This window comes from Ambystoma mexicanum, chromosome 5q, assembly GCF_040938575.1.
Source record: "Ambystoma mexicanum isolate Mex_15411 chromosome 5q, UKY_AmexF1_1, whole genome shotgun sequence".
Lineage (NCBI taxonomy): Eukaryota > Metazoa > Chordata > Amphibia > Caudata > Ambystomatidae > Ambystoma > Ambystoma mexicanum.
The window spans coordinates 1144275204-1144302867 of NC_090933.1; the positions used below are offsets into that span (position 1 = coordinate 1144275204).

Sequence of the window (27664 nt, forward strand, 5' to 3'; positions counted from 1 at the left end):
TTATTTGTTAGTGACCTCTATTGGGGCCAAATGAGACTGGTCCCAAAATAAGACTTTAATTATGGCTGAAATAAAAATAAAAGGAAGTGCAACTGAAGACAGAGAGATGAAAATATGGTGAGGAACTACCAAGGCTTTGCCAATGAATATATTAAAGTGCTTCCTTCTTAACTGTTGAGACAACTTAATATAAGGAGCCTACCTGATTCTAAAGGTAGAACAATTGTTGTTGTTGTTTTATTTTTAGAGTAAACCAATTCCATATACTGGAAGTGATTTGGTCTAAGTGGGGTAGTACCACACAACAGAAGAAATTCTAGGTTATGCCAACAGGACAATGCCCTGGAAAGATTAAGGCTTGGTTGGAACAGTTGGCATTGCTTTCGCAATTTGTGTTGATAAAGGACAGCAGAAAATGTATATATGTACTCAATTATATGGATTCACCTTAAATGCATCCCATCCAATAACCATTAACATTGAAAATAATATATCTAGTTGTACAATGACCTTTCACTTTTTGTTTTAGGGAGACTGCACCCCTAGGCATTTCCTTAAAATGACCTAGAACAAAGACAGGGCTAGTTTTGATATGTCACAAGCTTAAAAACAGTATGGTGGCCATACAGAGGACACAGGGCCATGTGAGGGTTACAGCCTTATTTTCCTCACTGAGATAGCAGGGTGGCTGACCACAGTTACTTCGCTGTGACACCAATTGTAATGTACATTAAGGGTAAAACTATGCATAAAGCATATAACTATCTACATAATAATGTCTCCATTATCTCAATGTTCATGGAGGAGCGCCAGGGTGCGTGTGCTTTTCCGCACAGCCCGTGCTCTCACTGCCGTGGCACAGGTGGCTGCATGCACTGATGACATGAACTCAGACTACTTTAAGACAGCTTTTCATATCTCATACGACGTGTAGTCATAAAAGGTGTTCTTTACACAGACAGAGCACGTTAACATAACATTTAATGATGCATACAAAGTGTGTGATACTTGATGGATAAGTGTTTGTAAGTTCTGCAAGATCAGTCAACGACCAGGAAATGGTGTGTTTCCTGCTCTGGCAGGTCGGCCGACCACAAATGTCAGCTAGCAGCCTGTTTGACTTCACACCATTAGGTGTTATCTGATAGCAGCCTTTTAGCCTTACACAGTTAAGTGTTATCTGATAAGGATTCAAGAACAGGAAATTGACAGATGTGAACAGAAGCATCTTTCACATTCACAATGTCAAGGCCCATAGGGTACCATAGAAAACACTGGGTAACAAGTGAGAAAGATATCCCTTGATAACAGACAACCAGAGAAGATTGCCTGCTGAAGCATACAATGCTGTGATGTTGCAGAACTTCACAAATACCATAGAGTACAGTGAAGGCATTTACTAAATGGATATAGAGATCTCACTTTGAGATGCAAAAACCCATTTAACGTGCTTTCACATAGGAGTTCTACCTCGAATGAACAAAGTGATACTCACTGTTCCAAAGAGTGAATATAACGAACCCACATGTGCAGGGCCGCCATGTTACTTGGTAGATATATAGTCCAGCACAAGGATGGAAAAAGGAGGGAAAGGAGGGAAGAGCAGCAGACTTGGCAGTCCATTTCAAGCTGGAGGGTCTAGGGAGGAGTGCAGAGCAGCAGCAGGATACGAGCAATACAGCCAGTCCCAGCTAAGCAGAACTTGTCAAACCCAGAAGGAGCTGTTTCATTTGAAGCACACTCCACTCTAAACGTGAGTGGCAGGTGGATGCTTGCTGGGCGCATGGACACTGATGGCGTATAGTGTCGAAAACCAAATGATCTAATGCCATTTGATAGAGAGTCAAATGGTCGAAAAAATGGTCACATTTTTTTATTATTATTTTGTTTTATGGGGGGTTTCCCCCTAACCCCCCTTTTCTATATTTTTTTTTTACCAAACAAAACTAAAAATATATATAAATAAATAATGGTCATTCGATCTTTTATTTTCGACCATTTGACCGGACACCTAGCGTAGCCTAATAAGAGATGTAGGTTACCCATGCGTTAAACTAAACCACCACTTGTGCTATACTTGCACATTCAAACATTCTCTTTGCCTACATGACAATCTTGACCATAGATGTGATATTATGTTATCTTATATCTGCTTTTTCTTTAGCTTGTTTAATGAGGATAAGAACCTTCAGAAGATAGGGGTTTATTTTGTTTTGTTTTGTTTTGTTTATTCATTTGTTAGGTGCACCAGACTCGTAAGTAAAAGGGCGCAACGACAAGGAACTGCAAGGCTTACATGGTTATGTATACACAGGTTACAGAATTTACATATAGCAAAATGAACAATTTTTGCAAGATTACAGGATATATACAATATGAACAATAGGACTGAGGTAAAGGTACATGCACTGAGGATGTAGAGCTTGTCTGGTTACATATACATAGGCTGCAGTATTTACATACAGAAAGATTATAGCAGGATATACTGTTTCTTAATTACATGATAGTGTCCTCAGGGAGAGGGTGGTGGGAAGCTAAGGATTAGTGGCAGTAATGTGTTTTATTAAGTTTTTCCTGAAGAGTAGATATGATTGGTCAACTCTCAATTCCTGGGGCAGTGAATTCCAGCTTTTGGCTGCCTTAACGGTGAAGCCATTACCTCCGATGGTAGTGAGTTTGTATTTGGGGATATTTAGGCAGTTGGTGTTCCCACTTCTAGTGGGTCTGAGAGAAGTTCTTCTCTGAAGTTTGTCTATAAGGTAGCTACGGGCCGCATTGTTCAATGCTTTATGTGTCAAAGAGAGTGTTTTTAGAAGAATTTTATTGGATGTGGAGAGCCATTTGTGTTGACGTCTCAAGGCAGAAATGTGGGTTGTCTTATTTATGCCAAGGGCTGCTCTTAAGCCATTATTTTGTAGCGTTTGGAGCTTGTGAATGGTGGATTTGTTAGCCCCAATGTAGAGGGCATTGCAATAGTCGATTCTAGAGAGTATAAGAGCTCTAGCCAGGATCAGACAGCTATTGTCGGAGAGGAACGGTTTACCGGCTCTGAGAAGTTTGCATGTGTAAGCCGTGGCCGAGGTAAGGGATTTGACCTGGATAGTGTGGAGTCCAGGTAGAATCCCAACGTTTTTACTTCCTTGGAGACTTTAATAGTATTGCCGTCAATATTGAAAGATGAGTATTCTTGACCTAGTTTTTTAATATTAGCCTGCGAGCCCAATATTATTAGTTCAGTCTTATCATCGTTCAAGCATAGGCCGTGTGTGGCCATCCATGCTTGGATGATAAGGTAAACTTTGTTCACTAGGCCCATGTCCGTACCGTAATCCTCCGAAAGTGGTAGGAGAATCTAAGTATCATCTGCATAGTTAGTGTAGGTGATACCCAGCTGGTCCAGATCGTCGAACAGTGGCTTAGTGAAGATGTTGTAGAGGGTAGGCAAGACTCAAGATCCTTGGGGAACACCGCATAGGATGGGTGTAGGATTGGCTGATGCTGAGGGGGAGAAGACTCTCATGGTCCTTTCACTCAAGAAGGACTCGATCCACTTGATAGCGTCCGTGGAGAAGTGAGCTGCAGAGTCAAGGTGCCGACATAAGACCTTGTGGTTGACCAGGTCGAATGCAGCGGAGAGGTCGAGTAGAAGCAGGAGTACTGTCCTTCCTTTGTCTCTCAACTCGTCTATCTGGGACTTAAGGTCAATTAGGGCAGTCTCAGTTCCGTGCAGTGGACGGAAACCAGATTGTCTGCTGCCCAGGAGTTTGTGCAATTCTAAATGCTTCTGAATTTGAGTGTAGGCGGCCTTCTTCAGTATTTTTAGTAAAAATGGGAGCGTGGTAATGGGCCGGTAGTTTGTAGGAATGAGGGGATCAAGTGTCTGTTTCTTGAGGAGTGGTAGCACACAGGATTGCTTGAGGTTGGCAGGTATGGTACCTGTAGCAAATGAGGCATTTATCAGTTTGGTTATAAATGGAGAGAGTTCTCTAGCAGCGTCTTTTATTAGCTGTGCAGGGCAGATGTCACCTTTACAGTTTGAAGGCTTCAAAGATAGGATAATTTTTTCTACCTCTAGGATGGACATTTTAGAGAAGTGGAATGTGGCATTGTGTACCGGTGGTGGCTCGTTGGGCAGGAGAGTGTTGGGCGAGTGCTGTAGGTTTAGAGCCTTCTTTTGTAGTTGAATTTTATTCTGAAGTGTTTCAATTTTTTGTGCTAAGGCTTGTTGTATATCTGTACACCAGGCTTTGTCCTTGGTGCAGACGTCCGGGATAGCTATAGGGGACTCTAGTTCTTTGAGTATACAGAAGAGTTCTTTCATGCTTGAGTTTGAATTAGCAATACGTTTGTCGTAGGAGTCGCGTTTTGCTTGGCAGATTTCCTTTTTGTAGTGTGAGGAAAGTGCAGTTAATTTGGCTTTGTTCTCACTAGAGGGGCATAGTCTCCAATTTGTTTCGCTTTTGTTCTTTAAGGTACGAAGGTCTTTAAGTTGTGGGGTGAACCACTTGTTTAGGTGGGATATGGGTTTGCTCGGTCTGAGTTTGATAGGAGCAATTTTATCCAATGTGGTGAGCATAATATTGTTAAATTCCTGAACTAGGCTGCTGGGGTCGAGATTATCAGGCAGTGCGTTAAGAGTAGGCAGTATGGCGGGGATGATTTTTTCTACCGTAATACTTTTATTGCTTCTGGTTGGGCATGGTGGCGCTCGTGGTCGAGCCTGTGGTGTGGGTCTGATAGTGGATAAGTGAAAGGCGATCAGAGAATGGTCTGTCCATGCTAAAGGCAGGATGGCGGTGATGGTGGCAGAGCAGTTAAGGTCCGCTACCCAGTCCAATATTCTCCCTTTAAGGTGGGTGGGTGTAGTGACATTTTGGGTAAGGCCTAGTACTTTGATCGTTTTAGCTATTTCTGTGGCATTTTTGTCCGTTTGGTCGTTGAATCCTAGGTTGAAGTCACCTAATATAAGTAGTTGCGTGGTGGGTTTCAGGTTGTTCATAATTATATTATGCAAGTCTTCCTCAAAGGTACCAAGAGGGTCGGGTGGTCTGTATATAAGGTGTATGGTAATGGATTGCGACTTATTTAACTGCATTTTGGCAGTGAGGGTTTCACATGATTGTAGAGGCTGGGTAGGGACTAGTCTGAGACCAAGAGCCGTTTTAGAAATAATAGCAATGCCGCCACCTCGTGCATTATCACGGTCTTGTCTGATTATGGTGTAGCCATCAGGGACAGCTAGCATAAGGGCAGGTCCCGCTGCATTATGGAGCCAAGTTTCCGTAATTGCAAGATAATCCAGGTTCCCTTCCGTGATTAAATCGGCGATATCCGTAGCGTGAGCGACTAATGATCTAGCATTAAGGAGCGCTCCCTTGAGAAGGGGGTCCTCAGGAGTTTTGTTAACTCGGATGGGTTTGTCTACAGTGAGGCAGGCTTTGGGTTGGAGATTATTAAGCTGGAGGGTGTTCACATTCAAGGAAGTTGTTTGAGTAGGCCATTTAGAGTGGCTGGGCAATCGTGGGTTGGGTTTGTAGTTGGTTTTGAGGTTGGAGGCCGGAAGGGCTCTTCTCAGTGGTTCATGTAGTTTGGCTAGTCTAGCACGGAGTCTGTTGTTTCTGTTGGAAGTGGTACAAGGTAGGGAGGCGTAAAGTGTTGTTTCTTGGGCCTTGCAGAATGTGGAAAGATTAGGTTGCATAGCGTTAATAGTGTGTTGGCTAAGGTTTGAGGTAGGTGTTGGTGACTGATCGATGTGATCTTGACTGCTAGGGACAACCTGTGTAACTGTAGCCATGGTACAGAGGACTAATGCTAGGTGTAGCATCCTTCCAGTTCCAGAGGTAGGAGAATGCGGTCTAATGGCGACCATGGGGCACAGCGCAGGGCTCAGCAAAGGTCAGATGTGGTCTACTAGCGACCATAGGGTACAACACAGGGCTCAGCAAAGGTCAGGTGTGGTCTACTAGCGACCATAGGGTACAACACAGGGCTCAGCAAAGGTTGGATGTGGTCTACTAGCGACCATAGGGTACAACACAGGGCTCAGCAAAGGTCAGGTGTGGTCTACTAGCGACCATAGGGTACAACACAGGGCTCAGCAAAGGTTGGATGTGGTCTACTAGCGACCATAGGGTACAACACAGGGCTCAGCAAAGGTTAGATGTGGTCTACTGGCGACCATAGGGTACAACACAGGGCACAACATAGGTCAAATATTGTCAATATACTAATGCAATCATAGATAGGCTAAATGTAGTTCTGGCAGTGCAATCATAGATAGGCTAAATGCAGTTCTGACAGTGCAATCATAGATAGGCTAAATGCAGTTCTGGCAGTGCAATCATAGATAGGCTAAATGCAGTTCTGGCAGTGCACTCATAGATAGGCTAAATGCAGTTCTGGCAATGCAGGTGGTTCAGTGTAGGGGCATGGTCATAGCGGTCGGGCTGCATAGGCTAGACCAATAGTTCATATAGGGAAAAACGTGGTCGCACATAAGTACATTGTGCAAAATTTGGACTACTATGGTAGTTTAGTGTCAAGGGTGCAAGAGTACCTTATATGAAGTGGGCCAGGGGGTCTGGCAGACGGCAAACACGGCACCGAACAGGCACAAAACAGGAGCTGGCCTTGCCTCCCGTGGGCCTTGGAGGGAGTGGGCCGGCTTCGCCTGCCGGCAACCAATGGGGATGATTATGGTCCCAGTGACCAATCGGATCGCATCGGGGGCCTGGGTTAGAAGGAGGCTGCTGTGTGCACTGGGCAATCGGCCATCTTGGAGTGTGGCGTACCTTGTGTACCTTGATGGCGGAAATGGGCTGGGGATAGCCTTTTTGGAAAATAAACGCTGTTATTTTCCTTTTGCAGGGTCCGGATTCGATGCGTGCTCATCACGCGAAAAATGCAGCTTTGCATGTGATGTTTTCAAGGTTGGCAGGGGGGCATTAGTGCTTACCATAAATAATGGTCTGCAATCCTGGGCATCTGGTGTGCTCCGTGGGTCCTCTGCTCCTGCAGGGACATGACCTGGAGCTCCTGCTCGACAAGTGGAAGATAGGGACTCAGGCACAAAATAGGAGCTGGCCTTGCCTCCCGTGGGCCTTTGAGGGAGTGGGCCGTGGAGTGGGAGTGGGAATTTAGTTTATGCATTAACATGATAACTCATGTGTCGTGTCAGGTGTATAATTCAGAGCAATGCGCCAGAGTGGTATCTCTTTGAGTCTCAGAACTTTACAATTCCTGACTGTATATGTTTATTCATGTTGATGAGCACATGAACCTAGGCATACCTGTCTTTTAGCGTTGAGACACAGCCTATTGTGAGTTTTGACATGAGTGACTGTTTTCCAGGCGTCTGTTTTCACAGCCTCAAACGAGGTGGAACTAAGAAGCTCGTGGTCACACCTAGTTATAGGCAATCAAGACAGGTGGCACCCCAGCTAGAGGGGACTTCTTAGAGTTGACCGTAGCATTGCTAATAGTAACCTGATGCCCCAGTCATGATAAATGGACAGGGAAGAAATATTTTTTCTAAAAATCTTTTTAATCAAAAGAGGTAAGGTGGGTACAAAAGATGGCCCATCAGGAAATCAATATTCCCATCCATTGCAGAACGGCGGTTTTTGATTGTCTTAGGTTATCACACTGTCAGGGAGTTCATATAAACTTTACAGTAGCGGTTGGGCATCTGGGAGGGCTGCACGCTGAATCGCTCTTGAATTCCTTCAAAACCCCAACCAACAAGGTAAATAAGGTGTTTGCAACTCTCCTGAAAAGGGGAGACTTAAACACCATCCAATATCGCCAATGCCAGTTTTCTGAATTGGCTTTAACACATACAAATCATGTCAACTGGTTTGGAGCTAACCTGGTTTATCCACAAACAAATGCTAGACATGGACCATTAGCCACACCCAATCTGTCACTTGAATTTTTAGCCGGTTTCATCCAAACCGCAGAGGCCCCATTTTACAAAACAGACTATCGACTACTGGCTGCATATTTTGACACTGTACGTAACCTTGCATTGCAATATGTTGTGCAGCATGGCATAGCACCTTCCCAGCAGCCACAAGGACAGATAGACACAGGAGGAGTGTAGCTACAGACATTAAGAATTATATCAGGGTCATGCCCTTCCAGAAATGAGGACATACCAAAGTGGTATTCAGAAAAGCAGGGACAGGGTCAGGCTGCCTATCCCCAGGTTACACCACAGCATAGGCATAGGGTACTAGCCATGTTCCTTCCCTCTGGCTGCACACCGCCCTTAACAAGTTATGCCAGCTGGGTCTCAATTCATAGCTGTCTTTATTTACAGCTGATAGGCACTCCGTCTATCACATCTATAGCATCAATATTGTCCGACATTATGGGAACACAGGGCGCTGCTGCCGCTATGAACTTAGGCTTGTCCATAGCATCCAATACATATCAAATCGTTGGAAGCACAATTCTATCTCGAGTGCGAGGAGTGTTCTTGGTGTTCGGATCTATCGGAGAGAATCTGCTGCTATGAGTGTTTTGTTTCTGTCTACCAGAAAAGGAGGAGCCTCCAAGTCAAAACCTTGCATCCGTCCACGGAGCGAACGCGGAGTGCGAGGAGTGTTCTTGGTGTTCAGATCTATTGGCGAGAATCTGCTGCCACAAGTGTTTTGTTTCTCTCTACCAGCAAGGGAGTAGCCTCCAAGTCAAAACCTTACCTCCGTCCGCAGAGCGGACGCAGAGTGCGAGGAGTGTTATTGGTGTTCCTGGTAGGACCTGGTAGGACGCGGGCACGGAGCTCTCACCACCAGCTCAATGGAGGTCACAGTGTGGGTCAAGGATAATCAACAAACAGCCATGAGTCGCACAACCATGCCTCCTCCTCCGACCCCAAAAACCCGATTGCAGCGACAACAATTCCACCTTCCCACAATCGTCGCAGAAGGATCGGCGTGAAAGTGCGAGTGCAAACGATCAAGTAACTGAAGGCATGCCAGTGGTTATAATTGGTGGAGGTGTCGCGGACAGATTTAACACCTGTGTCATGGGGGTCAAACACTTGTGTAAAAGCACTATCAGAAATGTTGTAGTACAAGTAGTACAAATGCCATCGCAATATGAACCTCTAACCAGCACCTCGTGCCAGTTGTCGAACAGTGATCTGACACTAGACGAGGAGAGCTTGGGGTGAATGCCAGGTGGTGTGCCCAATGAAAGAAACAAGTGGTTCTATGCGGCACGAAGCAGGACTTGAAAATCCACGGCCGACTCGTCCCCATTACATTTGACTAACGATATTGCTAAGACGTACAAAACAACCCAGTGCTGGACATGGGAGCTGTTCCACAGTTGCACATCTTGTCAATCCGGATAGTGGAGCGAAGCACCGGGCAACATGAGAGTGTAGACACTGTTGCCATGGATACGAGCACCAACAAAAGGTGCCCTAGCACAGGCAAAAGGGCTGAACAAGAGGTGAAGCCCCACAAGATGAAGGTTACTGGAGTGGAATTAGAAATGGTCTACTCTGAAATGACCGCTCTTGACTACCGGAGAAGCAAGTATCAGACTACGGCGGAAAGCCTTGATGGTCCACGAAACCTCCTCGTCTGAACGGCAGAGATTGGCAGTGATGGGGCGATCCGGCAACCACAATCAGCAACTAAATCATATGGACATCAAGGAAGTCTTTGAAACTATGCAATTCGCCTCAACCCAATCACGGATACCAGAGGAGGGGGTGAATGAAACACATGATGAGCCCCATAGGGAAATTGAAGTGGCCGCCCCTAAAAGACGGCGTAATTTGGTGGCAGTTGCCGACCAACTTCTCAAAGATCTTAACCATACTCAATACAAAATTCAATCACAACAATACAATTGAGAAGTGTATTAGAAACACAGAACGGTAGTCCTTTGCGCTTAACGATCAACATAAGGATATTGACATAGCTCTAATTACCAACAAGAGCAGCAGTGAAGCTCAAAACAAGCAAAGACAACCTCAAAAACTAAGACGTGTTGACTCCAGTCCCTCCCCGTCTATTCTTTGCTCTCAAAATAGAACCAGAAATGGAATTGACACTTGTGAGGGCTCTAAAAATATGGTGCAAACTCACTTAAAAGAACTAGTCTCCTCGTCCGACAAATCAACCTCTGATTCATCGTTTGTTGAAAAGGAGTAACCCAAAGTTAGAAGATCTATACCAGTGAGGAAATTAAAATCACCTGGCACAAGCAACGCAATACGTGAAATGGCAGAAACAGTATTTCATAAGGCATGGCCGAACATAATGTTGTCACATGTCTATTGCAGTGGCGCCCTTTATAAAAATATATGAACAGTTCAATGACAATTATAAGGACCAGAACACACTAATTGCTCTCATGAACTCTAAGATGGTTAACATCAAAATGGAGCTGAGGGAAATGAAATTGCAAGGCCACAACGACACTCAAAAAATGGAGACATCAGCCAACCTCCTAAAAGAACAACTAAAAAACAACACTGAAGATAAAAAAGCTCCTTGCGGAAGTTGCGTGAGAAGCCTTGACGATCTCGAAAAGGGACCATTTAGATTGAAGTGATTGAGAACCTGCACGAGCAGAAATTCCTTGTGAAGTGCCTATGTGCCACAAAAACGGTGGCAACATAAATTCCAGCAAGCAACTAGCAGATGTTCCCACTGTTGACACAAGAAAAATCATCGAGAACTGTCTCTGATCCGGATAAGTGCAGAAGAAAATTCGGGTGACACTCCTATAAGGACCGAACAGATCCAAGAATGAAACAAATGTGAGCAAAGCAAAATCATAGCAATAGCACGGAATGCTGCTGTTCCCGTCGCCAATCCGACAACCTCAGCCAATGCTGAGGGAGTAATTGGCAACCCACAGGACTCTGAAAATGATGTGATTGAGACCAACAAAAAGAGTAAGGAAAGCTATGCAATCTGTTAGAAAAAAAGAGATGTACCGATAAAAACAAGGGGACCTAATCACAACCTAGTCAAAAACAAAAAGAAGACCAAAAATCTGTCTAGAGGCAAAAATCCAAATGCTAATAACTCACAAAAATTCCTGAGAAACATAAAATCCTTGAATGTCACAATCCAAACTACGGCACTCCAAAAAAGCTTCTGCCTCTGGAAAAGTCATGACTCCATCAATAAAGGAGGATGATAAAAGCTTTACGTCCAGCAGAGGCGGAGACAGAAGAAGCAGATCTCATGGCCGAAATGCTAAATCTCTCCACATGTGAAACGGACAGATACAAAGATGAGCAAGATGAGGGTTACAACCACGAGGGGAGAATAGTTTTGTGTAGTGATTCGGAAGAGGACGTGGAGATCCTCACAGATGAAGAACCTCAGCAGCAACCAGCAATATCTGCAAAAAAGGTATGCATTATGCCCTCTACACCTGAGACAAATACTAATCAAAAGACAAATATGATCTGTAGCGACTCTGACCTGAAGCGTTTTCAAACAATAGCAGACCCAAGAGCTGCGATTGAAGCAAAGAAGTTAACTATCATGGAAAATCTGAAACTGAAGCAAAAACCCTGACTATCCGCCCAAGTACCTAATAAAGCTCTTGAGCCACCCTTATCTGTCTCACTATGGGACAAAAAAAAGTACAAAGCTGACCCTAAGTACGAGAGGGAAGAGGAATGGAGAGCTGACAGTTGGCCATCAGCCCCTTCCTCTCAACGGAACAAAAGCAAAAGACAGAAGGTTGATTCCAACTTCTGCACATTGCTTGAAAGAATCTCTCCAACGAACGACGGGCTTATCCTAAACAGGAATAATGTTCTGCGTCTTTTCCATCACATACCATATTTAAGACTGATATCATCCAATGACAGTGAAACAACGTTAGATCGTGTGCTACTGCATATTTACTCGAGAACAATACGTGACACAATCCTGAATGGAACATCGGACATAAATTCACTGGGTTTTAACCTAATGGAAGTCAATCTTGTAGACAAAGTAAATAAAACTACAACACGATCAAATCAGTTAGACACGGAGGACCGTGGTCTGAATCGTAAATTAGGTAGACCCAACAGAGATCATGCTTATACATATAAAAATGTGACTGAACAAACTGCAGTGGGGGAGCAAGGAGTGGAGCCGCACTGCAGATTCCAGGAGGAAGATCTAAGGCCCAAAAAACAAATAATAATTATGTTTGCATTTAACAACAAGGAGGTGAATGTGCACAAAAACTTTAAGGAGAAGAATGTGATGATTGGAGCTGGATCGCTGGTGCCCTAAATAATAACAGGGCTAGCTAACGCCCAACGAATCCAGTAAATGCTGTGATACAGATGGGCTCTCGGAACACACGGGGGTCTGCTCACCTGTTTCACAACACCTCAAAGCTGTTAAAAGACCTGGATATATTATGCCTTCAGGAAATTTGGCTCACTATTCACCATGTTTAGAAGGTTATGAAATTTCAGCAAACCCCGCTATAAAACACTCAAAGGGCCGACCGATGTCTGGTCAAAACAGCAAGTGACTTTCGAATACTGGATTAATATAACCATTGTCCGTATGTACAAAGATCCATTATAGAATCACCACAGGACCCAGATGGCAATAGGAAGAAATTAAATTACACATTATTAACATGTCCTGGCAACACCAGGCAACAGGGACCTGGACCTTCCTTGATGAGGTTTGTGAGATAATAGATAACATCATGTCCACAGAGAGAAGTCCGAACATCATTCTCTGTGCAGATCTAAACATGGAGTGTGTCATGTCGGAATCCATTAATAAGAATGTAGGACAAAAACAAGGCCCTCAAATCACATTAAAACAGTATGGCTGGAGGAAATGGAAGCCAGGGAGATGTCGCTCCTAAACGGGAATATTGTGTGCCCCCCCCCGAAGGCTACCTGGAGAGAGACAAACAACAATCAGTCCTGGACTACTTTTACGTTTCAGAACAATTTGCCAGGAAGGTCAGTAATATTACTGTCATCAACATGCCACAGAGTGACCATAACCTGGTAAAAAATGTGCTTCACAGGAACAAAATCCTTTATTCTTGCACAATGGAAAAACCTGGTGAATGTAGAACCAGGTCGAACTAGACTTAGATTGGACAGCACAAAAGTTATTAACATCATGAAAGCTCTTCATAACAAAATGAATAAGGAAGGTGGAGACAATGTGGAGTATTGCACCTTATTACAACAAAACAAAGAAGAGAGCTATGGGACTGAAAAGCCGAGATTCAAACTGCAGCATGCCTTCGACCTTGACATCTCATTCAGAGCATTTATGCAAACTGCCAACGCCAATCGCATCAAAGAGAAAAAGAAAGCCAAAATTAGATATAAGAACAGGCTAACCTCCCACAAAATCATAGTGGAACAACGCGATGCAGACATCATGTTGGAAAGCATGGCCCGGAAGAACATAAGAGAGTTCTGGATGATCGTAAACAACACTGAGGCTCTGTAACAATCTATGCAATGTAACATGGTAACAGAGGCACAGTGGATTGATCACTACACCAACTTGTTAAAGAAGAAAGGATCAATAACAGAACCACGGCTTCAATGCTTGAAGGCCTGGAACATCGATATCACTAAAGATGTCATTTTAGAGATTATTAGGTGAATTAGTTCATCTCAGGCTCCTGGTCCAGATGGCCTAACAAACCACATGTTGAAGCAAAACCCCAAAGAGTGGGCAGCCTTTTCGACAAGCTATTCCGAACCATCTTCAAAGAGTGCACGATACCAATGTTGTGGAAAGGCGCTATCATAGTTCCAATATTCAAAAAGGGTGCAAGAACAGACCCTAAACATTACCGGTCAATAGCGCTCTTAGACGTGGTAGGAAAGATCTTTGCCACCCAATTGCAGCGCCATCCAATAGCCTGGATCAAATCATCTGGAATATTCAATCCCCGAAAAAGGGTTTTGTTGAGGGCGTGGGATGTGGGCTAAACCAACTCAGGTGGGATATATTTACCCGCTTAGCTGTACTTCCCCACATCACCAAGCTGCATTTCAGCAGAAACAGCAACATGGCTGTCCTTGCTCCTGTGAGCACCATTGCCTCACACAAAAACTGCATTTTGCAGCGACAAAAGGAGGGCTGCACAGTTTTGCCAAGCGTCAATGGGCAAGATGGAACAGGAAACATCCCAAGAAATGCTACTAGGGTGTGTTCTTGTTTGTCTTACAGAAATGGAGTGAAAAAGCAGCACTGCTTTGCTGCAAGCCCAAAGATCCTATTGAAAAAGGGAATATTTCACCTTTAAGATGATGCCGCTCTGATGCTATCTTCCCCTGTTCTTCATCACACTACCTTTATCAAAAAGACCTTGTCATGCCCAGCTATATTCACATTGTGCTCCATCAGAAAAGAGCCTTATTCCTGAATGGCAGGCTCTGCCAGATAAATCTGAGAAAATCAACAAAAGCTTTACTTCAGCTGCACGGATAAATGCTTAAACTTTTGCTACAAAATGTCAAAAATTACAGCTTGAAAAGGAATTCAAGCTTTCTGTGCCCCTGCCAATTTCAGGAGACATTTACCTTGTACAGACTGTTGTGTAAAATAAGCTGGCTACAGCTACAGAACAATATTAGGAAGTAGATGGAAGAGAAATCCCAGCAACATTTACCATGTGTCTTGTGGAAACCAGAAAGAAATGCCTGTTTTAAAAAGTACCATGTTGAACAAATACTTGTCTGTGCCTAGCTATGTAAAGGGGTTTGTTGCTGGGGAAACAAACAGGGTATGTTTTATCCAACAGGTTTCTTTTGATCCAGGACAAAAGAAAAGAAAAGAACAGAAAAGAGAAGAAAATAAAAGGAATTAAACTGCATTGGCTGAATTTTGCAAGCTCCAGAACAGGTTTTTCCTTGCTAGTTAAACTAAGGCTACCCCCAAAGGAAAACACCATACACTTCCAGGACACAAGCCTGATAATTACTAGGTTGAAAAACTTTGAACTGACCAAGACAAAGAAAGTTCACATACTCATCAGACTTTGGTCTAGGCAGGAGCCTCTTGCAATAGACATTCTGGGACACGATGATGTGAAAAAGAAAATCACACCTCCCTGTGACTTCTACAAGAAGCTTCAAAGAAAAACTCCATGGCAAACCCTGGAATGAGGGAGATGGCCTGGAAGCTGTGCCCATATATGGGGAACAATACTGAACATTTGTTTCAAAAGACTATTTTATAAATAATAAAACATGTAAGACTTTTATCTTTGCCACAGGACTTTTCAAAAAATGTAAAAAGTTTATAGTTTAAATGGGATTTTATGGGCTTTAATTTAAGACGTCATAGACTTCACTGACACATGGGGAATATAAATGGTTGAGAATGGGGTATTAAAAGGAAAGTATCCATGATGCTATTGCGAATTTTAATACTTACATGCCTAATGATAATCCGCACCCACGTATAAAGTTATGGAATTTTAGGATGAAGATATCTCACTAAAAACAACAAAAACTGTTAAACAGACTTCGCAAATCAGCCTTGGAGTTTACTGTGTCACTCTTTAACAATATAGTCTATATAATTTAGTTTAAGTCAAATTTGCCTTTCTTTCAAAGCGATTTTCATATTTTTAACTGCTCTATTTTCCTAAAACTGAACCCCATTCCACCCCGAAAATCTCATAGAAATCTTCAGCTAGTACCATCCTTTCACTTTGATATTGTCCCTGTGATATACATCTATCTCCCAGCACAAAAACCGCATTCAAATTCAGTGTTTTTCACCCGTATTTTTAAAACATGTTTTTACATTTAAAACTGCTTTTGTGTAAAAATGCAACTTTCCAACATATGATTTGGCTGCACTGGGTTTTCAATTTCAAATCAGTTTTGTGAACTGTATGCTTTTGTGATATCTTACCTTATGGTTGATAGTGAGATAGCATCCCTAATACTGTGATAAAACATATGCATAGCCTTATTTCAAAACATATGTAATTTAGTATTTATAAAAATCTGAGTGTCATTTTAGGCCTTGCAGATGGAAGGTCGGATTTTGATTCTGTTTGTTGTCTCGTATCCCCGACTTCCTTCTGCTTCTTTCTGTACACTCAGAATTTGATTATTTGTGGGTTGAGGGAACTCGGGTGCTATCTATCCTAATTCAAAAAGTGTTCCTATTCAATTGTGCTTTTGATATGTTCATGTAGAAGGTTAACCGAGTGTAGTTCAGTAGTTTGTATTGTAATTATCACTCCATTGGTGATTGCTGCCCAATATTAAAATTTGTGTGATTTTTTTGTGAATTCTAAAAATAAATAAAAATTGTATTTACTCCAACCGGCCTGGTTCATGGTCCATTGTGACCTGGGGTACTTATAAAAGGGGGTGTGAGACGGGTCGGGTATCCGCTCAATTTGAATTCATAGAAATTAAAGAAAAAGCATTCCTATTGAAGACCAAGTGTCCTGGTCTGGTGTGTGACGTCCGATTGCTATTCTTAACAAATTGGGAGCTCTAGTCGGGGATTGAGTTTGTTTATTCACCCGTGAAAGCCTAACACAGCAGACTAACCTGCAAGGTAGTGATACTTTGTGTATTTGAAATACTGGGTTACACTGTAGAAGCGCCTCCCCAAAACGAAAATCCTAAGCACTAGGCCTGTGTATAAAATTAAAGTTAAAGCAACCCCAAAAATAGACAAAAAGCAATAGAATACAGATTACCCTACTATAAATAAATGAATAAAGAAAGAACACTTTCTTAAATGGCCACAGTAGAAATCAACATAGCTAGGTAGCACCTTCTGCACACATTATGTATCAGGGGGGAATTGCCAGAACAAGATGAAAAAGTCTGGCTAGAAGAAATAACGCAACATGTCACCGCCATAGACATGGATAAATGGCAGGACAGTGGCCTATTACACCAAGCTTTAAGCAAGTTATACATGACTCTGAAAATTAAAGAGGAGCAGACCAAAATTGTTAGAATAGCGGCCTATATGTATCTTCATATGGGAGTGATGCAGGAAAAGCATGAGGAAAATACAACCCTTGCGCAAAATCAATCCGAACTTTTAGCTCAAATCCAGACTGAACTGAAATTAGCGGAACAAAACTTGCAAAATAGCCAAGATTCTGAGGCAGAATCTGGAGAGTACATTAAAAAACTAAAAGAGGACTTGGTTCTCCAACAGTAGAATAACATAGACCAAGAGGCCCAATTAGATGCATTGAAAGAGGAGTGTAGGGAAAAGGTTGACTCTCTGCAAGAGAGTCAACAGAAATTAAATCAACAACTAAAATATAATAAAGTTTGCTCAGAACAAATAACCATGTTACGAAAGCAGATTGAGAAATGGAAGAGGAAAATAATAAATTAATTATGAGAGACCTCCACTTTCAATCAGCATTTGATGAAGAGCACCAAAAATGAAATGCCATCAAGCAACAAAGGTATGACCTAGTTGAACAAAGGGGCGCTCTGTATCAGGAGAAAGAGGGCCTCCACCAGGAAATGTGTAATTTAAAAACCAAGCTGGAGAGAAGGGAGTCAGGCCTTCAGGGACTGACTGGTCTAAAAGAAGAATATGATAAAATAATGGGACATAGGAGACAAATGGAACTTGAGCTAGAGCAGGCCTTAGAGGATCTAAATGTGCAGAAAAAGGAGGTTCTCCTCCTGCAACTGAAATGGTCTCATTGTTCCCAAACCATACAGGAAGTGCAGAGAGACAATGGGGCCCTCTGTGAGGAGAAAGAGGGGCTCATCCAGCAGGTGGTACTTCAAGTGCGAGTCATAGAGGCCAGTAAAACCCTAATAGCCAAGCAAAAGGCTCAGATCTTTGCCTATTATCAAGAGATAGGGGCGAAGAAAGAAAAACTAGTGAGGTTGGAGAAAGAGCATCCTAGATCTAATACAAACTGGAGGGACCCCAAACAGGTAGAGATGGACAGGGCAACCCATATCATAGCATGATGACCTCTGTACTAAGGGACTTAAACCCATTTAACACTTTGTGCATCTCTGAATTCATGGCTACCAATTTACATGAGCTGGAAACCATGAGGACATCAGAAATAAATAGGCCGAGCATAATGGAGCTGACGGGTCAGCTTCCCCCAGAAATTGGTGGAAGGACGTCCCTGTACAGGTGCAAGAATATGAAGGCTGATGTCTCTGACCAGGAAACCTATGAGGAGAAGATCAGGGAATCAGATCTGCAGAATCACTACCTCCAAAGGGATCAGTTGGTTCAATTTGGCAAGGGACAACAGGAAAAGAGGCCCCAAAAGAGCATCCTGAAGACCTCTACCCAATTAGGGCAGTGGGGGGGATACTCTGCCAACCCTGGACACAGGGAGGAGTCAGAAGACTACTCTGCTGCGCGCCACAGGGGAGAAGAAACTAGGCCCCACCATTCTGTGAGCCCCTCCCAGGCTCACAGAATCAGGAAGCGCCTAGATGATCATGAGTAGACCTCAAATAGTAGTGCCTCTGAGTCTGAGGGCAAGAGGACTCGGGTGACAAAGCCAAAGAAGGCAGATAAACTAAAGAGAGTTATGGCAAAAGTCCCCATTAGGCAGATTAAGGCCATTAGGAGTTTCATAACCCCATACCGCAAAAATGCACAATATTCTGTCTGGGAACATTTGAAACTCTACGAGCAGATGATGGACACTTTCCACCTTAAAGACAACCAGAACTGCATAGAGTATGCTAAGTGGACGTTCTCTACAGAGTACTCCAGCTTCTTTGCTGGACTGAAGGACCAGAACCATTCAAAATGGTCCACCTACAGGGTGGCCATCTTGAAACACTTTTCTGCCTACAGAAACCCCCAAGAGGCCCGCAAAGCGGCCTACAATTTGCAGTGCGGGGAAGATCAGGCCCCATGAGAATTTGTGCACAAGCTACAACGTGCCTTTGCACAAACCACTAGGAGGGTGCGTACGGATAGCAGGGAGTTTATAACTACCTTCTTTCATGCGCTCCCAAAGTATATTATGACCCAGGTGGTGAGGGATTTCCATGATAAAAGATCTCTGGACTGGGTTATAGAGCAGGCGACCCACATTTATGAAGTCCAAAAACCTGCAGAAAACAAAAATCGGATCAAAAACACCAAACCAGCCAACACCCCTGCTGCTGCTAAGGTAGCGCGGGTGAAGGTTGCCCCCATTTTAGACCTAGAAATGGGGGAGCCTAAGAATGGACCAACACCAAACCAGCAAAACCAGAGGCCAAATAGAGTTCATCATGTCCTTATTGTGTGCAACTCCTTCTTATGACCCTCCATAGTAGTCAATGGAAGCAAAGGGAGCAGAGCCAAGATGAGCCGAGATGTATGTATGTTATTGCTGTTTTTGCTGGATTAAATGTAGCACAAACCTAGCTGTGAAGACCTGGACACTGTACAGAATGGGGATGCAGGGATAGGGTATGGTAGAATAGATACTATTAAACTGGAAGATTACTAAGGGTACACTTGGAAGGACACAGATAGGGGGCATACAGAAGTATCCAGGAATGGGATAAATGTTAAGGAATGGCAGACTTTGTCTTCATCGGTAGCACTGCCGCTGGGGTCCTGTTGAAGCTACTATATATCTGGGATTTTCACACAGTATGACCTTCCCAACTGCACTGTTCAGTCCTAAGGTCCGCACCAGTGGTTCTCTCCACTGCCAGGAGTGCACCCTTCTGTTTAGGAATTATTATTATTAGGTTATATATTGAGCATGGACCTCACTTTAGGGAATCAACAGACCCCTTTACAATCATAGGGGCAGGAACATGGTGAGGAATGCAGAGAAACAAGGGAGCAGGGAGCTGACAGTGTAGAGGGAGGTGAGGCAGTCTAGAAAGGTAGCAGATCACCCATACTCAGGTAGGGTGGGGAGAGGAGGGTGTATGAATCTTGGTGGTAGAGAGGAGGCATTCCTTGAAAGAATCGGTCTTGAGCTCCTTCTTGAACTGTAGAAGCTAGGGGGCAAGCCTGATGTTGACGTTAGGTGGTCTCAGACACTTGGGGCATAGACCAAGAAGGTCTGTCTTCTGGTTCCTTCCTTCAATATATTGTAGTTGTAGAATCAAGAGTAAATAACCACCATGCACTTGCTATCAGGGTCCTCTTCAGTCAGCTGTGCAATGCAGGAGGGTGGTCCTGTTGCCTGAGCCCAGATGTGAAAGGGCTTTGTTTGCGCTGTGACTTTTGTTTTTGCTCATGTTGGTGTTCAGCAAGCCGGAGCTCTTTGCCAGCATGAGGGTTTGTTTTAGGGCTATGATGAGGTGGTAATGGTGGGTGATAGTGCTGGGAAATGCAGTGAGTGCTTGAATTTGTGTGATGCATGCTGCGATCAGACAAGGAGGCAGATCTTGATTGCTATTGTAGGGTTATATGTGTGTACAATATAGTAGAAAGCTGAAGTTAGTGACATATAGAAACATGTTTAAATGTAAAAAAAGAATATAAAACAATGCTTGTACCAGCCATTTTAAGAAATGTAGTCACAACATGAGCGCATTGCTGGGAAGTATATTAAGTTAAGTTGATCCAATGTTGTGTATTTCCCCTAAACCATCCATCATTTAAATCCACACCATTACATGCACCATATAGAGTAATATATGTTTCTAAATTTCCTACATAAGATGCACGGGGCAGAGACGAGTAAAGAAAAAAGCAAACAAATAAGCAAGGGATAGATAACATTGAAACACTTTGCATCTGATAAGAAATAATAGAAAAGGGAGGGAGGTGTCTGCGGGGCACACGCACTCAGGTCCGATGGGATGAGAACTCAGATCCAATACACAACATCACACTACAGGTAGGAACCTTATTTACTCACCGAAAAATAAAGTCATGGTTATCAATCCACATTCCGTAGCCTGAGTTCTTGAGGTTGCCTGAGTTGCCTACGACAGCACATCTTCGGCAGCGGTACGGGCTGGCTTCCAGGAAGTCCTCTTCTCCAGAGATAGTCTCAAACAATTTCTTGACCATCTCATCGAAAGGTTTGGGATTAGGCTCCTTTTGCAAATCCTGTCGGGCAAAGAGAGATGTCGTCACTACATTTGGTTGACACAGTCATTTCTTGCAAACACATTATAAATCATGCTTCTGTTAAATGTTTGAGCACCACTATGCTGACATGCTGACATCGCCGGCGTGCATGTATGTGCCTCTGCTCTTATTCAATGGGAAGGCTTGGCGTACCGCTAGCCCAAGTAATGGGTGTCTTGAATGACAAGCCCAAGGAACCAAATGGACGAATTCCAAGTACAAGGAATTCAAATGATCTTAATATGGCTTTATATTGAGATGCACAACAATATGAATGGAGATACTAGTTTTCATAACTTCAATGACTTATCAGGCGTATAATAATCCCCTGTAACCCATCAGAGTCAAGGAGTGCCTGCCCACAGAATTAAGCCTATTATAGACTGATGGAGTGTTCATTATCACGTGATAATGTATTGCCCAATGTGAAGTTGAGGACTATTTGAAGGGGATAAATCATTATCCCAAGCCATAATGACTCCACCAACTTCAAAAGAAAAACGTTTTTTATGGAGGAAAAACAAATAGCATGCACAAGTACTGTAACTCATAATGCTAACATGGTAATTTATTTAACATGGACCAAACAACAATAAACTTTACGTATTTTGTGTGTTACTGACGTTTGTTAATTTAGGGAATTTAACTGCACATATTTCGTTGACAGGCTACCTTTTAAATCAATCTGTTTTAAATGAGGTCTCTAACAGAGATACCACTTTTAAAAAAAATGTATTCATGTGTTATAGTTGCTTATTTAAGAACATCATTACACACAGTAAAACACATTTTCTAGATTTCCAATTTAAACACACAGTCGTACAAAAAACATCTCTAAAAATCTTCCCAAAAGGATTAAGAACTAAAATACCTAACAGGTAGAAGTATTTTCTAAAAATGCGTGGTCCCCGGGTGGATAGAAGTATGAAATAGTAACAGGAACAGTCGTAACTTGGTGCTAAGATTTCTTTCATGAGACAGCTTGCAGCCAAGGACCATTTGAAGGATTTATCTGTGAAAATATGTTGCCAAATCCAATCCATATCAACCGTTCTACAATCCTTCAAAAGGGGCAAAAACTGTGTTTGGCGTGGCCTGTGCAGTTTAGAACAATGTACCAATAGGTTCTGCAGGGATTCTGTAACATTATCCATTTTACAGAATCGACAGCTTCTCAAGTGTCGCACTATTCCCCCACGAGAACCCAATATTCTGTTTGTGGGTGACAAGTTCAATCGGAAACATAAGCATTGGCCATGCCAGAAAGGTCCCAGACATTTCCTAAGGTAATGTGGTAGCCTGCTGTAGGGTCTGGAATCTAGAAGCAAACTTGCAAATAAATGGTACTTCCTAACATGCTCAATTGTGATGATTCAATTGGCCTCCCACTTCTTTTTTTGCTTTCAGTGGGTTCAAGATTATATATTCCAGTGTTGAGTCAATGGTACTTAAGATTTCAAGACATTGATATTGATATTTGATTCATATTGCGCTTGTACACAAGTGTTTCAGAGCGCGACAAGGCAAGGGAGGGTAATGAGGGAGAACACAAACAATGATCTTACTAGGCCTCTTGGCCATCGGCTGTGCCAATCGGATCGGTAAGACGCACGTGTGAATTTATATCTAGCCCACTTTTTAGCAAACCCTAGACTGAACCCTCTTCTGCCAAGCAAATCTTTCGTAGGAAGTGCATGTGTTTCCATTTAACCATTGCTTGTAATGAGACTAGACCCAATACATACCTCAGGACTTGAACCGGGACACTAGTCGACAGTCCCGGGACACTAGTCGACAGTCCCAGCACCCTTCTCCAAAAGAGTCCCTCAAGCTTGCTCCATTGCCCTTTGAGAGCAAAAAATAAAACCTTTGCACCAATTTTTTGGAGTAAAACTCTCAAACTCTAGTATTTCCAGTGGTGCAAGATTTTCAAGTGATAACTGTGCAATATAAAAATAATGCCAACTTAATAGACCAAGAATTTGAGCAGCAGACATGCTAATTAAACCACATAACTTTCCAAAATGCCAAAAAGTACATATCCTTCTGCAACTTGTTCTTAGTTGTCTAAACACGTGACTGGGCCATGCATAAGCGGTAAACCTTAACTTATGCTTTTTGAGCTTCTAGAGGAGTCAACCTACTCTTTTAGTCTAAATTTGAGACTCGCCATGGCCAGTGGGTGTTTTATACTGGTCCCTGATTGAGCGGGCTAATGAAGATTGAGAGGTCAACTGGGTTATCACAGAACCAGTTCATATCTGTATACTGTGTGGGCAGAGCTAATGAGACCATATTAGATGTTACTGATCGTAGCACGGGTAAATTAGGCAGAAACCTTTATAAGTGTCCATGGTCTTGACTGGAAAATCTTGAATGATGAAAAGGCTGTGTCCATTCCGCTTGAGGATGTGGAAATTCTTAGCAGTACAGAACATTTCTCCGGCCTGTGTGTGCTTGAACAGGTATAACATTAATACTCTTGTCTTGTGAATGTTAGCTTAGATTTGTGTTAGCCGAGCTGAAAAGCTTGCTGAATATCCAAGGTACCATGAGAGGACATGTCAAGAATGTGGAATTGAATTTTGGAGTGGTTTCGATTATGTCTTGTCCTTCACTGTCTTCTGGGACACTGTATGTTCAATCATTATTGCAGTGATTCCAGTTTTAGAAATCGTCTAACCTTTGAGTGTGGTCTTGTCATTTCCAATGTCAATGTCACTTGCCATCTAAACACCTGATACCCCCAAACCTAGTTGGGTGTATCTGGAACCACTAAATTGTGTGACCCTTTTGGTCTACACCTTGGAAATATTATGCCCCTGAGGAGGTTCATGAACCAACATCAATATTTGTAGGAACGAAACATGTAGGGTTTATCTCAACACTAATATTAAGAGTCCTGAGTAGGATCAATCACCATACTTGTTGTTAACAAGGCATTAGATAGTAGATGCACCAACCATAGAGTCACTTCGTAATTCAGTACTCTATATTTTGTTTTCCTTTTCTTTCCTTATTTGTGTGGTTTACTAAATTGGCAACTAGGATTCTGAACTGACAGAAACTAGTGGTGCACAAAATTGTGTTCATTTTTTGTGTGTTGTAAATAGGTGTTTTATCATTGTATTTTGAATTTTGCACAGCTAGACACCCCTGAGATGTCTACTACACCATATTTGTGAATGCACATGTCACTTTGGGATATTTTATAATTATTTTTATGATATTTTTTATAATTGTATATTAAAGATGCTAGTGACTGTTACCAGTTGAAGTGCACTTTGGTTGAATTTTCCTTGCACACTTATACAACTGTTTATGATGTTTAGTGACCAGAAGTGACATATACCCTAAAGTCTATGAGACAGGGAGTTTGTTGTGTATAGGTAAGGTATTTGTATCAGGTTTACTCCCTCCTCTCTTATACCTGATATCCCTCTTTTTTTGAATCAGTTGTCATTTCCAAGGCCAGTTTTCTGATCTTGTATGTTTCATCCCCACAGACACAAAGACTATTTCCAGCCACCTCTAGGTTTTTCTCCAATGTATCCAAACCGTTCCTTATGGGTGTCTGCCTTGATGTGTGACATGCTACCAATTATTTGAGTAGTAGCTTCAGTGAGGCTATCTCCTCCGTACATTCAGCCATCTACAGTTCATGGGCCTGTTTGAAAGCGGTGTGGGGTGTGACTTCTTTTTTCCTAATGCAGACTGTAGACTTGAGTTGTATTTTTCTACGATTCAGGGTAGACCTGCCAACTGATTCTGCAGTGTATGTCTATTGCAGAGTCACTCGCAGTGTTGTAGGGGTTGCAACATTGTGTAGTGCTCAATGTTGAGCTTGCCACACTTGCCACACTGTGAGCTATGGTTTCTTCCTGTAGAGGTCCATGAGGGATCTTTAGAGGGTCTTTTAGCCGCTTTTTTTGGTTGTCAACGTTATCATCCATACAATTTATATGATCCCCCAAGTATCTGTAGATGTAGCGTACGCTTTTCGTCTTAAGCCATACTTTTTTTGAGAACCCCTGTTTTAGTAAGTAAAGAGGGTCATGAGAGAGAGACATGTAGACCCACAAGCTGCCCTTTGGACAGGAGAAAGGCACTGGGCACTTGTAATAAATGTGACAACGGTTCAGAGACGCATTGTGGGACGTACATTTTGTGATTATTAGCTCAGTGAATGTACAAGTATGTATTGTTTTCTGCGAGGGTTTGGGCCTTTGCAGACATCACCCAGTGGTGTTAGGGAGAATTCTCAGAAATGTGCTAATTCCTTTCTACCTTAGAGAACCCCAGATCTTTTTGCGGCACTTTAGGACTTTTAGGGCCCAATTCATGGAAGCATTTCATAATGGCGCAATCCCATAGGAAAAAGTTCCATGAATCAGGCCCTAAATTTCCAACCTGGAGAGAGTGAGACCTTTTTCCCACTCTCTCATGTATTTTTCTGTGATTTGGACTCTGTGTTTCTTTTGACTTTGGAGTCTCACAAACTCCATAGGCATCATCTTTACATTGTGTCACACAGCACTTTCAGTGCAGTGACACGGGGACGCCTCTTAGATTTCTCAAAGGTTTAAATACCTTCTCTTGGTGAAACTACTGTTTCAAAGAGCAGTGAAGTGAAATTGACTTTACTTACATGTTGTAACTTTCTAGACCCAACACACACTATCTTACAATAGAGTGCTGGAGGGGTTACTTAGAATCCCCTTTTTCTACTTTCTCATGTAACATTTTTATGTTACCCTTTCTACAATTAATGGCTGGTAGCAGTGGTTTACTTTTTCTAACATTGTGTGATTTTACCGTGGGCTGCAATTGCAGTAAAGCACCCATGGGTGCCCATTTTTTCAAAATGGACCCGTTCTTTTTTTGCCAGTTCTTGTTGGAACAGTCCTTCTTGAGATTTACTCTGTGCGCCAAACCAGGTTTGGTCCCTTTGTTACTTTTGTCTTTGGCGGGGCTCACTGCTGAAGCCCGCCTCAGGCTCCAGCGTCTCTGGCAGGGCAGGGAGCAAGGGAGATGCCTGAAACTCCCTATGCTTAATATCCTTTGTTACAGGAATGCACCAAATGTGATTGGCTGGCTGGCTGTCCTTGGAGGAAGGGACCAGGCTGTGTGAGTGACAGCTAGGCTGGAATAAATGGGAGAAACCTGCAGAAAAGGTGAGGTTTTTTGCTTGGAAGGCAGCATCCACCACTGGACGAAGGGATCCGAAGAAGATATTGGAAGAGACGCCTGCTGCAACTCCTGGACTGTTGGTTTGCCCGGTGAAGACCTGCTGCATTGCTGAAGCTCGGAATTCGCCGTGACTAGAGAAGCCGTGCAACGGACGACTTCTCCCCCTGGGTTGATGGGACCAATCAACCCCAAAGCAAACTCGTCTGGACATCCTCTCAGAGATGGCTGTACTTCCATTGCTTCTGCAGGAACCGATTGCCAGGGAGAGGAACACCAGAATCGAGTCTGTCATTTTTAAGTCAGACCCAAGCTATAGGAAGATCTGCCAGACTCCCATGAAGCAGGACTGACCAAGTCTGAGCCACCTTAACAGAGTGCTGTACCCCAGATGCGAGGAAAGACCATAAAGGTATCCGAGAACCGCATTGGTGCGATTTACAAGAGTAGCAAGAAGCCGAAACCGCAAAGTGCCGCTGATCTGAAGTTTGCCAATTGCTGCCGCCGACCTTCAATTCGTAGTGCAGAAGTCCCCAGACATCCTCCCTCTTGTCCCCATGACTGAGGCCCAGGAACAACAAGATCTGGAGACCTACAAAGGAACAGAAGCCAGCTGGAACCACTTTCTTCAAACCAAAGGTACTGTAAAAGTAAGGGGACTTACCTCTTGTTGTGTGGCCTTGCTAGCTCTCAGTTCAGACTTGTCTTGGTTGGCTTGACAGAGTTGCTTTCAGCTTTTCCCCTCACAAGCCTCCAACCTTGTGGCCCTACAGTGATGCCATTTTATACAAAGACTTCTAAAACATTGTGGAAGACTTTTTACCTACCTGCAAGAAGTGCTTCAGTTCACCTAGACTTTTGCTCAACTAACATTGGCTGTCCTGGCTCCCTGAAATACTCTTCTTACCTCTGACTTTGTGCTTTAACTAGCCCCCAGGAAAGGGTTAATTTTCTTTGCATTGGAGGGTTGAGAAAGTACTTGTCTGCTTAAGAATATGTGTTGACCATTGTTTTATTCCCTTTTCTTTTCCTTTTGACACTAACCTCAGTATTGCTCTAAATGTGCCAGTGATATATCAATATCCACAGTGTCCAAGTTATGTAAGTCACTTCAGGGTGTAGGAAGTGTCTATGTAGCATCCCAAATGGGTATCTACTGATTTAGAGAAACTGAAAGTGTGTTGTTGTGTTACATATTTTGCTCCCTTCTAAAGAAGGCTTATTCAACTGACAGTTAAATTAATAAATAATTAATAAATAATCGTTTAATCAAGAAACCTTGAGAGTATGTTTTTATTTGGATACTTGTCACTGTAAATCTCTGTGAAATAACCCTACAGCTCACATTGACCCCTCTTGAGATAAGCCTGGCTGCTCAGTCACTCTACCAACTTGTGTAGTACATGCTTATACCAAAGGTTGGTTTAACTATT

General features: G+C 42.9%; 1 protein-coding gene across 1 annotated transcript in view; it reads right to left on the minus strand.

Moving 5' to 3' along the window:
* Positions 1-27664, minus strand: part of LOC138497932 (CMP-N-acetylneuraminate-beta-galactosamide-alpha-2,3-sialyltransferase 1-like) — an 86814-nt gene that overhangs the window by 38533 nt on the left and 20617 nt on the right. The window contains exon 3 of the mRNA XM_069621666.1: positions 20830-21023. Coding sequence (XP_069477767.1) covers positions 20830-21023 — 194 coding nt within the window. The remainder of the gene's footprint in view (positions 1-20829; positions 21024-27664) is intronic.